Raw genomic sequence first — 12,520 nt, forward strand, 5'->3', positions numbered from 1 at the left:
GAGAGCTGACACCGCAAGCGACAAGCTCCCTCGATTTCATCGAACAGCAGATGTCCACTGGCACGCTCGCCAGGTGGAACCCAGCTGTGCCCCTGGACCTGTACGTCCACTTTACGCCAAAGGGAGGCGTGGGGGCACTGGCCCAAGGACCTTCCGAGAACTCCCGACCGATCCAGTGGGTGATCCTCGGGGAAACCGCTCGTGCATTCTCTCCAGGAATCGAATGCATCGCCAGCCTCATCATGAAAGGCAGGAAACTCGCATTGAGACACCTAGGAATGGAACCCACAAAAATCTGCCTTCCCTTCCGCAAGCAGACAATCACGGAGTCAACCACAATTTCAGAACACCTGGCCCTTGCTCTCACCGGCTTCAGAGGAGAAATCTCCTACTCTGCCAAACCACCCTGGACTGAGCTGCTGACCATCGTCGACATGGATACACCGCCAAAGGTCAAGGACCGACCGCAGCCTGGACCAACGGTCTTCACGGATGCTTCCTCCACAACCTCCACTGCAGCAGCAGTGTGGCAAGAAGGGGAACAATGGCATTGCGTCAAAGCATGTGACCCCACACTGCCAGTGCAGCAACTGGAAGCAACAGCAGTGGTCTTGGCGTGCGGGCTCTTCCCAAACGAACACCTCAACATTGTAACGGACTCTATATTCGTGGCAAGGCTCTGCCTAGCCATGGCAAGACCAGGTGTGTCAACATCTACAGCGGCCCTGATGCTGGAAGAGGCACTCTCCTCACGACAGGGAACCGTATCCGTCATCCACATCAACAGTCACAACCCAGTCAAAGGTTACTTCCAGATTGGCAACGACAAAGCAGACGCTGCAGCGAAAGGTGTGTGGACGTTGCAAGAAGCTCGTCAGCTGCACGAGTCACTCCACATCGGAGCCAAGGCACTGGCGAAGAGATGCGGGATCTCAGCAACGGACGCAAAACACGTGGTGGCTACCTGTCCCCACTGCTAGAAGTCACCCCTGTGGGCCAGTGGGATCAACCTGAGAGGTCTCAAGCCCTCAGAGATCTGGCAGTCAGACTTCACCTTGTGCCAGCTGCTGAAGCCTCGAGCATGGCTTGCAGTGACAGTGGACACTTTCAGCGGAATGATTGTAGCCACACAGCACCCCAAAACTAACTCTAAAGCCACGATTCAGCACTGGCTGACAGCCATGGCATGGCTTGGCATCCCCAAGCAGATCAAAACCGACAACGGTTCAAATTTCACCTCCAAACCAGTGCGAGAATTCGCCTCGAAGTGGGGCATCACATTAGTGCAAGGACATGCTATTGGGTCGTCCTCGAGATGCGTACATTCCCCTTCCAGAAGAAAGTGACAGACCACCAAGCCGTCAGACAGCGCCTGACAAACCCGCACGGGTGAGACTCAAGCTTCAACAGTGTTTCTGTGCGATTTTGCTGTTGGGGTTGGTAGCCGGAGGGCAAGCCAGCCCAGAATACTACCCCCATCAGCCATTCAGGTGGGTCATGCGACATCTCACTGATGGCAAAACGCTCAGAGACGTCACCACACCGAACACCCCATACTTCATACTTAGCATTACCGACCTGTTTCCAGGGCAACCAAAGCCAAACCCTCATTCCCTACCCGACACACACATGTATATATCCTATTGGTGCCCAGCTTCAAACCCAGGGAAAAGTTACTGCAATTCCCCAGGGTGGGGATACTGTGGGCACTGGGGCTGCGAGACAATAGTTACTGATGCCAGGCCGTCAGGGCCTGGGTGGGACCCACAAGAGCCCGACAAGTTCCTACAGTTCTCCTGGGGACCCAAAGGTTGCAAACCACCCATCTTCCTCATGGAAAATTTCCATCGACACCAACATAAAATCCCCAGAATTCGGAAATGCACTCACTACAAAATGACAGTCTTACAGCCAAATCACCCCAGCTGGGCCGTGGGCAAAGCGTGGACAGTGGTCCTTCAAGGGTCAAAACAGTGGATGAACGTGCAAATTACGAGGCTTCCACCATCAACATCCCGGGCGGTTGGACCCAACAAAGTGATTAAAAGCGCGCAGACAGGGAGAGACACGATCTACCCCAAGGCCTTGCCCACAAAGGTCACCAGCGTCCCGACAGGTGACACGGAAACCTTTCAGATAGACCGCTCGACTGGGTCAGACACGGACCCAATCCTTCGCATGTTAGAAGCTACCTTCCTATCCCTAAACGAAACTAACCCTAACCTAACCGACTCCTGTTGGCTTTGTTATGATGTTAAACCCCCTTTTTATGAAGGAGTCGCTTTAGACACCCCCTTTAGATATTCTACAGCCAAAGCCCCTCACCAGTGCAGGTGGGACACCCCCCGCAAAGGAATTACCCTGAGTCAAGTCACAGGTCGGGGCAGATGCTTTGGCAACGCAACACTAGCCAAGCGAAAGGGCGATATCTGTTCCAAAGTTGTCAAGCTCGACAGGAAAAATAAGTGGGTAGTCCCTTCTGCATCAGGTATGTGGGTTTGCCAGAAATCCGGAGTGAGTCCCTGTGTGTCTCTTGCCAAATTCGACAGCTCTAACGTCTTTTGTGTCCAAGTTCTGATTGTTCCTAGGGTCCTGTACCACTCAGACGAAGAGGTGTACCACCTTTTCGAAAAACCCAGCCGACTCCACAAGAGAGAAATACTAACAGGTATAACTTTCGCAATGCTGCTCGGACTGGGAGCAGCCGGAACGGCAACAGGTGTCTCGGCCCTAGCAACTCAGCACCAAGGACTGTCACAGCTGCAGATGACCATTGACGAGGACCTGCAGAGGATCGAGAAATCCATTTCCTTCCTCGAGAAATCAGTCTCCTCACTCTCAGAAGTGGTCCTGCAGAACAGGAGGGGACTGGACCTCTTGCTCATGCAGCAAGGAGGCCTGTGTGCCGCCTTGAAAGAGGAATGCTGCTTCTACGCAGACCACACGGGAGTCGTTAGGGACTCCATGGCAGAACTCCGAAACAGACTAGCACAAAGACAGAGAGAAAGGGAAGCCCAGCAGACTTGGTTCGAATCCTGGTTCAACCAATCACCTTGGCTAACCACTCTGATTTCTACCCTAGCAGGTCCATTGGCAATGCTGCTTCTAGGTATCACCTTCGGGCCATGCCTGCTGAACAAGCTAGTCTCATTCGTTCGGGCCCGTCTGGAACGGAATAACATCCTGTTCATAGGACGGCAACAAATGCTGTGAATTCAACAGGGATCTCTGCCGGTCGCAAGAAAACTTGCCTGGCAAAAACTCAGGTTTCCCAAACCCTTTTCCCTAGTCAAAACCTAACCTTCTACCTCATTTTAGAGCATATATATATATATGACTACCTCATCCATTAGTGAAAGAGAGGGGGGAGGTGTGGCAGGGACAGGCGCTCGGAAGATCTCGGGCTGTCACGGAAAGGCACAGAGGCCCTCTTTCCTCCTCTCTCCCTCTGCTCCCGAAGATAAGATAACGAACCACTGAGCACACCCCCTACCTATATAAACCCCCGAGATGTAAGAAAAAACGCCTTTTAACCGTCTGCCATATTGGTGTCTGCGTGTTATCTGGCCCGAGTAGCCCTGGGGCGGCTACCGTGTCGTTTCCGTGTGGAACCAGGTCACCTTGCTTTCCAAGCAGAAAGCAACAACTCTCTGCCTTTATTCCAATAATTGAAGAACTCCGTTATTGGAATATTACCAATATTGTGGACGGGACATGCCTTGGTTTTTCTGGCCCTTGGTGCTGAACCAAACAGCAGCACTGTGGTGTTTCACCCCACAGACACTTTTGGCTGGCTGGGTGTGTGGTGTTTCACCCCACAGACACTTTGGGCTCTATGGGTGTGTGGTGTTTCACCCCACAGACACTTTGGCGGCTGGGTGTGTGTTTTCACCCCACAGACACTTTGGGCTGGCTGGTGTTGGTGTTTCACCCCACAGACACTTTGGGCTCTATGGGTGTGTGGTGTTTCACCCCACAGACACTTTGGGCTGGCTGGTGTGTGGTGTTTCACCCCACAGACACTTTGGGCTGGCTGGGTGCTGCAGCTGGGCCCGTGGGGACAAGTCCAGGCCTGCAGGAGCTCTGGTGGTGCTGGGATGGAGCTTCCCCCCATAACAGGGGCTGCTCCTCAGGTTTCCCTCTGTGCAGAAGCTTTAAGGCGATGGTGAAGGAAAGGAGTCGGTTCTGATGGAGGGTTTGGATCCAGAGCTTTATTCTGGCCCACAGGGCTCTGAATGCAGCACCAGCTCCAACAGAACTCCCTGAGCCCGTGGCTGCTGCTCCTTTGAACCCCGGGGAGAGGGGCAGGGAAGGGGTCGGGAGCCACCAAGCAGGGACAGGAGGGGAGGGACAAAGGGACAAAGGACACCTGGATGGCCCAGTGCCCCCCAGGGGTAGAGGGCATCCTTTGGATCTGCCAATCACTCTTCTGGCATGCCAGGATTGACAGACAGTGCTGGGAGGGGGAAGGAGAGGTGACTGACACACCTGGCAGGGAATGATCGGGGGAGGGGCCCGAGGTTCTGAGGTAAACCCTGAAATCACAACGCAACAGACTGTGCAGGTGCCACCCTGTGCGTGTGCTGTCCTGGACTGTGCTGAGCCCAGTGCTGGCCACTGCCACCCAGCGAGGTGCCACCCTGTCACCCTGCCCTGAGCCCAGTGCTGGCCACTGCCACCCAGCGAGGTGCTGCGCAGCCCCGCCGGTCTCTCGGAGCCCCGTGTCCCCTTCCCTGGGCAGGCCCAGCCACCAGCGGAGCTCTCGGTGTCCCTGACACAGCCCCGGTCACCCCCGGGCCCTGCGCTGCCCCGCGGCTCCGCTCCCGCTGGCGCTCCCGTGCTGGCCGCGCCCTGCTGCGCCTCCAGCCTGGCCCCGCTGTGCCCTGACACCGAGTCCCGGGCAGCAGCACGGCACCGGCACCGGGACCGGGACCAGGACCGGCACCGGGACCAGGACCGGCACCGGCAACCGATTCCGGTCGGCGAGGGGCGGGGCCTGGAGTGGCCGGGTAGGGGGGCGGGGCAGTGGGAGCGCGCGGCCGAAGCGGCAATAGCACGCGGGACCGGTAAGGGGCGTGTCCATGCAAATTCAGCCTCGCCGCGCGGCATGCCGGGCCCGATCCCGCGCCAAACCCGCGCTGTCCCGGCGCGTCCGCGGGCTTGGCGCGGGCCGGGCCGTGCCGGGCCGTGCGGGCCGGGCCGCAGCGCGGGGCCGGGCGGGAGCGGGGCCGGGCCGGGGCCGGGCGTGTGCTGGGCGGGCGTGCGGCGGGCGGGGCAGGCGGGCGTTGGGGCGGTTCGGGCATACTTACCTGGCAGGGGAGACACCATGATCAGGCAGGTGGTTTTCCCAGGGCGAGGCTCATCCCTTGCACTCCGGGTGTGCTGACCCCTGCGATTTCCCCAAATGCGGGAAACTCGACTGCATAATTTGTGGTAGTGGGGGACTGCGTTCGCGCTCTCCCCTGGTATTCGCGGTTTAAAAACAGAGTACGGGTAAATCCCGCCTGTGAGATGCCTACACTGCATCAGAGAGCCGATTTTCGGCACCTTCGCGGCCAAGGGTCGGCTGCTGTGTGCGGGTGACAGAGCGGATCTCGGCCCTTACCCGCGCTAACGGAGGCGGTCAGAGCGTCCCCGTCCCGTCCCCGGTAGGCGGCTCAGGGATCGCCGCGGGTCCCGAAGCGTCTCCCGCCGTGCCCTCCGCAAACGAGCGCTGCCGGTGCCCCGGTTATTCCCCGCTGGAATTCGAGAGCGGCTCCCGAGGGGGGGCCAGGAATGCCGTGTCTGGAACCGGGATGATCCTGGCCGGTCCCACCCCGACCTGCGGGCCCAGGGGAACACCCGGCGGCGAGCGGTTCTGAGCGGTTCCGAGCGGTCCCAGTGATGTCGGTCCCGCTCGGTGATCGCTGTCCCGGTCACACCGATGGGGTCCGCGAGTGCTGCCGCGCTTCCAGCAGCGGGAACTTGTCCTTGGGAACCACGAGAGTTGGTATAAAAGGAAATTCATCCCCTTTCTTGCTGAATAGAAGAAACTGCGTACAATGTTGTGCTTTGTCGGATCGCAGGAAATTCCTCTGGCTAACCTGGAGGACTCGAGACCCTGACAGGGGGCTCGGAGACCTTGAGACAGAGTCAGAAACATCTGTGTCTTCGATTTTAGCCCTTGGAAAAAACAATTACCAGCCTTATATGAGGATTCACAAGCCTTCACGAAAGTTTAAGTAGAATGATAGTTTATCACAGGGTGAAATGTAGAATTTTGGGGATTTAGAATGGGGACTCAGGAGGCAAGATGGAGGAATCTGGGCATGTTCTGTCTTTCTCTTTCTTCTTCTTGGCCTCCATCTTCCGCTGTGATGGTGGCACTTTTGGATTGGTTCAGGGTAGAGACAGACTGTCTAACATAGGTGATAGCTACTGGGAAATTATTGTAAATAAAGTACATGTAGTTCTTAGTATAAAAGATAACACCACCTCTGAAGGTGGTCAGTGCGCCTATACCCAACCTGCCAGATAGACCTCGGCGGGTCAGAGAAAGAATGTTATACATAAGAAATGATAACCTTGGGAACCAGAACAGAAGAATCCTGACTCCTTCTTCGGCTGCCGGGCTGAGAAAAGACTCTCAAACACATCTCGGGGTCATCATGACCACAGAGACCCCCGAGAGTGCTTAACCGTAACAAACGAGATAGCACCACAAAGGACGCTTTTAGCTGCAAATACACAAAAACCCGGTCTGAAAAGGACAAGCGGTGGAGCTAACGAGAAAAGAGGAGCTGCCAAGAAAAAGTGTGCCAGAAGCCAAGGCAAGACAGCTTCAGAACGAACACTGGAAAAGCGTGTAAGGAACTGTTTATGATACAAGATAACAGCAGAGACCATGAAATAACTCAAAATGTGTAGGTGAAGTTATGAAAAGCATTTTTAAGAAAATGTAAATGATGTCTTAGAAAGTAAACAAATAAACATGCTGTAAAGCTAGATAAGGGAAATAACTTTGTAACTGTCAGGAAAATCTACAAACGCCAGAGGTTTAATGTCCAAAAAGGAGACAGAGTTCATCAGCTTTATGGGAATAAAGGCAGAGAGTCCAGTGGAGCACACGTCCACGGGGTTTTCTCTCTCGGGTTTTTTGAGGGCGCAGCCTCCTTTTCTCCTAACTCCCACTGCACGTTGCCCTCTTCCTTTCCCCATTGGCAGAGGCTCCAGGAAGGCGCAGCCCTCCCGACCCACCTGCCGCATCTTCCCCCCTTGAACCCGTTATTTTACCCCAAAGTTCAGAAGCTCAGCCTCGTGCAGACCCTTGTCTCCTTCAGGAGCCCAACTCTCTGGGCTCTGCAGCAAACCTGCTGCCCAAGGTCAGCAGAGGCATTCAGACCCATTCCAGGGACGTTAACACCCACAGCTTCACCCACAAAAGGATTTGTGAAGACATTAGCGCACATCTTTCCTGTCATGAGCAAGGTCCACAAGAAGGGCAGGAGTTATCCCTCCTGTGCCCGGCATGCTGCAATGAAGAATTCGTGCTCAACGAGCACCCAGAGGTGCTGCGGAGCTCGATTTGATTTCTGGGTGTCATTGGCCAGCCCCGATCCGGACGGAATGTCTGCTCGCATCCGTGCCAGCGATGGGAGCGGGGTGCGGAGCGCGCCCTAAAGCCAAAGCGAGCGCGGGCGGGCCGGGGCCGCTCGGAGCGCGGCTGGGCCGGGAGCGGCGAGCGAAAGAGGCGAAAGGCGAGCGCTGCCGAGGGGCTGCGGATTGCTGGCGGCTCCGCACGGCCGGGGCAGCGACGGGCTGAGGCAGGCAGAGAGCGAGCGCGCCGAGCGGCGGCTGGGGGACAGCCTAAAACCCTAAATAACCGCGTACAGACATGTTAAAGATGTTAATGATACAGAGTAGACAACCGGCGATTGTAACATTGATTCTGTTTTTAAACCACGAATACCAGGGGAGAGCGCGAACGCAGTCCCCCACTACCACAAATTATGCAGTCGAGTTTCCCGCATTTGGGGAAATCGCAGGGGTCAGCACACCCGGAGTGCAAGGGATGAGCCTCGCCCTGGGAAAACCACCTGCCTGATCATGGTGTCTCCCCTGCCAGGTAAGTATGCCCGAATGGCCCCAACGCCCGCCTGCCCCGCCCGCCGCACACCCGCCCAGCACACGCCCGGCCCCGGCCCGGCCCGCTCCCGCCCGGCCCCGCGCTGCGGCCCGGCCCGCACGGCCCGGCACGGCCCGGCCCGCGCCAAGCCCGCGGACGCGCCGGGACAGCGCGGGTTTGGCGCGGGATCGGGCCCGGCATGCCGCGCGGCGAGGCTGAATTTGCATGGACACGCCCCGTGAGGGCCGGCTCATTGCCCCGCCCACCCCACACTCGTCGCCTCATTTTGACGTCATCAAATAGCGTCCCCGGTTCCGGTTCGGTGCTGGCGGCGCGGCCCGCACCGGGGCGGCGGCTCTGGGAGCCCCCGATGGCGTCAAGCGCCGCCCGCGGGCCGCCGTGCCGGGAGCGGAGCGGCCGGGAGCGGCCGGGGCGACGATCGGGTTCTGCCGGGAGGAGCCGCAGCCGTAGCGGGGAGCGGGAGGGTGACCAGAGAGCGCTCCGTATGTACCGGGGGCGGGCGGAGCGAGGCGGGGGCGCTCCCCGGGGTGCGAGGGGGTGCCGCCGTGCCCGGCGCTGCGGGACGCCGAGTCGTGCCGAGGGGCCTTGCTGCGTGCTGGCGCTAACCGCGGTGTTTTGGGCAGGGGAGGAGCTGCCGGCGGGAGCTGTGCACGGTGAGGATGGAGCAGCAGCCGCCAAATCCCCGAGAAAACCGGGGCGGCCCCGAGCCGGTCCCGACGGCGCGGCGGAGGGGCGCGGCGAGAGCTCCGCCAACGGGGCAGTGGCGGCCCCGCGGGCCGGCGGGCGGCGCGGCAGGAAGGGCAAGGCCGAGGTGCTGCTGCTGGAGCTCTCCCGGGCCCCGGAGCCCCTCCGGGCGGAGAAGGCGCTGGGCGGCGGCGAGGACGGGAACGGCCCCGAGAGCCCGCGGGGCGGGCGGCCCAAGAGGAGGGCGGCCAAGGTGTAAGTGGGGGTGGCAGGGGGGCCCGGGGGTACCTGTGCTCTAGAGACACGTGAGATAGCAGCGAGTGTTCAGCCTGGATAAGATGGGGCTCCGGGGAGACCTCAGAGCCTCTGACGGTGCCCGGAGGGCACAGAAAAAGCTGGAGAGGCCTTTGGACAGGGGCTGTAGAGACAGAACACAGGGAATGGCTTCCCACTGCGAGGCTTAGGTGGGATTTTGGGAATAAATATGTCCCTTTGGGGGTGGGCAGGCCCTGGCACAGGCTGTCCAGAGAAGCTGTACCTGCCCCATCCCTGGAGCTTTTCAAGGCCAGGTTGGATGGGCCTTGGAGCAGCCTGGGCTGGTGGAAAGTGCCCCGGCCCATGGCAGGGGTGGAACTGGGTGAGCTTTAGGGTGTCTCCCAAGCCAAGCCATTCCATGATTCCATGATTCAAGGATCTGTGTCCCCAGAGGGTCTCGGTGTCTGCCCTGTAGCGCTTTGTCCCCTGCTGGTGGCATGTACTGATTCCTCACAGACCAATCCTTTCCCACTTTAGGGAATGTGTTTGGATCCAGGAGCCCCTGGCAGGGCGCAGCAGCTGCCTGTGGCAGGAGGAATTTCCTTGCTTCCTGACAGAGCAGGAGGAATTGGTGGTGGTAGCAGGGCGAGCTCAGGGAGTTCAGGGTGGGGGAGGCTGGTGCTCAGAGCAGGCTCATTGCCCCGGGCACGGCCTGGGAGAGGGGAAGAGGCAGGGCTGGCCCAGCCGTGCCGCGCTGTGCTCACCTGCAGGCGCTGCCCTGGCCTTGCAGGGCCCTGCTGTACCTGCAGGAGCTGGCCGAGGAGCTGATGCCGGCGTGCCAGCCCCCTGCTCCCGCCGAGGAGCCCGAGCGCGGCCAGAGGAAGCGCCGCAGGAGGAGGAGGAGGGAGGAGGACACGGACAGCGACGACCCCGCCCGGGACGCTGACTTCGTGCCCTCGCAGGAGGTGCTGCAGGCGGAGGAGGAGGAGGAGGAGGGCAGCGACACGCTGCTCAGCGAGGCCTCGGAGCCAGAGCTGGAGGCACGGGCCCCGGGAGGGGCGACCCGGGGGCGGAGGGCAGGGCGGGGCTCTGCCGGGTCCTGTTTGCCCTGACACAGCTGGGCTGGGGCTCTGCCTGGGTCCCTGTTTGTCCCTGCACCCACAGCTGCACATGGCCCTGCTGTCCCACAGGGTCCCTGCTGTCCCACAGGGTCCCTGCTGTCCCACAGGGTCCCTGCTGCCAGGGACAGGGGTGGCACACGGGGAGGCACGAGGGCAGTGGCAGCCCCGGGTGGTGGGAGCAGGGACAGGAGCTCTGGCAGAGGGAGCAGGGCGAGGTGGAGGCAGGTCCTGGGGGCTCCTGGGAGTCCCCCCGGGGGCTGTGTGTCTACAGCCCAGTGTGGCATGCTGGCAGTGCCCGGGGAGAGCTCTGTTCTCGGGGGCTGTGGTGCTTCCCTCTGGTTCAGGTGGTCCCCAGGGCTTGCTCTGAGTCTGCTCTTGTGCCCAGAGATCCAAGCCCCAGTGCCGAGGCCTCGCCCCCAACGGCTTCCACAACTCCATCATGGCCCCAGTGGAGAAGAGCTCCAGCCTTACGTGCAGCCTGTGAGTGGGAACTCGGGGTGCTCGAGGCTCAGGGGGGCTGCAGGGAGCAGCGGGTGTGTCCTGGTGCCACCACTGGCACACGTACAAGGGGGAAGGAGCACGTGCCTCGGGAATGTCACTGTTCTGCTGGGGTGGGAGGGCTGCCGAGGGCAGGGGCTGTGCTGCACTAAGGGAGGCTGTGCTGCTCGTGCCTGGGCAGGGCTGTGAGGAGGGTGCTGGCCATGCCCGTGCAGGGCCATGGCTGAGCTCTGGCGTGCCCTGCAGGCGGGAGCAGAAGCACTCGCAGTGGGAGTTCCCCGACTGGATCCCAGCAGCGCACAGGTGGACGTGTCTCTCTGACAGGTACCCGGGGAGCAGGGGGGGAGCAGGGCCAAAGGAAAAGTGGCTGGGGTGAGCAAGGGGATGGGTGGCCTGTGCTCCCACACCCCTCTGTGTGTCTGCTGTGGGCTTTGGGGGTCTCTTGGGTTTGGCTGTGGAGGAACACGGCCAGCAGCGGGGCTGTGTGGGGGCTGGGATGGTGCTGGGGCACGGGGCTGTGCTGGGTGGCTGGGGAGGGGTGGCAGACCTGCTCTCACTTGTGCCTGCACAGCGAGGCTGCCCCGTACCTGCCCGCAGAGGAGAAGTCTCCCCTCTTCTCCATCCAGCGCGAGGGCATCAAGGACGATGGTGCCTTCTACAGGCTGAACAGGTGTGTGACGGGGTGTCCCAGCCAGCAGGCTGCTTGTGGCCTGCCCGGCTGTCCCCTGCCTGCCGTGGCAGTGGCTGTCAGAGTGTCCCCAGGCCCAGTAGGACGGTGGCTGTCAGAGTGTCCCCAGGCCCAGAGGGACAGTGGCGGTTAGGGTTAGGGTGTCCCCAGGCCCAGAGGGACATTGGCTGTCAGGGTTAGGGTGTCCCCAGGCCCAGAGGGACATTGGCTGTCAGGGTTAGGGTGTCCCCAGGCCCAGAGGGACAGTGGCTGTCAGGGTTAGGGTTAGGGTGTCCCCAGGCCCAGAGGGACAGTGGCTGTCAGGGTTAGGGTTAGGGTGTCCCCAGGCCCAGAGGGACAGTGGCTGTCAGGGTTAGGGTGTCCCCAGGCCCAGAGGGACAGTGGCTGTCAGAGTGTCCCCAGGCCCAGAGGGACAGTGGCGGTTAGGGTTAGGGTGTCCCCAGGCCCAGAGGGACAGTGGCTATAAGGTGTCCCCAGGCCTGTCTGGACCAGGGGTTACCCCAGGGCTGCACCCATGGGTTGGGCAGCCGGCCCGTTCTGTGCCCTGGGGTGCCACCAGCCCCTGGCCCAGCTCTCAGCAGCCCTCGCCCCTGCGCCCCCCAGGTTCAGCTCTCTGCAGCCCCACCCGGAGCGCCGGGATGTCTCGTTCTTCGTGGGCGGCCCGGTGTGGGCCATGGCGTGGTGCCCGACCCCGGAGGGCTCCGCAGCCCCGCAGTACGTGGCCGTGTCCTGCCACAGGAGCATGGAGGAGACCCACAGCGTGTCTGGGCTCCACTCAGGCCCTGCCCTCCTGCAGCTCTGGGACCTGGGCACGCTGCAGACGGAGCAGGGGTGAGTGGCCAGGCCCGGGGCTGGGCCCTGCCTCGATCTTGTGTCCCTCCATGGCTGTGTGATGGTGAGACTTGTCCTCTGCAGAGCCACCAGCCCCAGCCTGAGCCCAGGGGAGGCTGTGCTGCTGGCCAGCCCTGCTGGTGGTGTACCCTGGAGTGTATTGGAGCTGCTGGGCAGCAGCTGCCGTGTTGCTCATGGCCAAACTCACGCCCACAGCTCTCCCAACAAGGCCAGGCTGGCCTATGCCATCGCTGCTGACCACGGCTGTGTGTGGGACATGAAGTTCTGCCCCAGCGGTGCCTGGGAGCCACCCACTGC

At 60.8% G+C, this 12,520-nt stretch overlaps 1 protein-coding gene and 2 non-coding genes across 3 annotated transcripts; 2 read left to right on the forward strand and 1 right to left on the reverse strand.

Moving 5' to 3' along the window:
* The first annotated feature begins 5,301 nt into the window (after positions 1-5,301).
* Positions 5,302-5,465, forward strand: LOC115915869. Its single transcript, XR_004061539.1, has one exon. It is a non-coding gene; the product is annotated as a U1 spliceosomal RNA (small nuclear RNA).
* A 2,483-nt stretch (positions 5,466-7,948) lies between these two features.
* LOC115915870 lies at positions 7,949-8,112 on the reverse strand. Its single transcript, XR_004061540.1, has one exon. It is a non-coding gene; the product is annotated as a U1 spliceosomal RNA (small nuclear RNA).
* Positions 8,113-8,448: 336 nt separating this feature from the next.
* On the forward strand, positions 8,449-12,515 carry LOC115915867 (general transcription factor 3C polypeptide 2-like; the record flags this gene model as incomplete). Its single annotated transcript, XM_030969581.1, has 8 exons — positions 8,449-8,607; positions 8,749-9,064; positions 9,855-10,140; positions 10,571-10,665; positions 10,930-11,007; positions 11,255-11,353; positions 11,975-12,202; positions 12,419-12,515. Coding segments are annotated over exons 1-8 (1,332 nt in total), but the record flags the coding sequence as incomplete, so codon positions are not given.
* Positions 12,516-12,520: the final 5 nt, after the last annotated feature.

The sequence above is a fragment of the Camarhynchus parvulus genome, unplaced genomic scaffold (genome assembly GCF_901933205.1).
Source record: "Camarhynchus parvulus unplaced genomic scaffold, STF_HiC, whole genome shotgun sequence".
Classification (NCBI taxonomy): domain Eukaryota; kingdom Metazoa; phylum Chordata; class Aves; order Passeriformes; family Thraupidae; genus Camarhynchus; species Camarhynchus parvulus.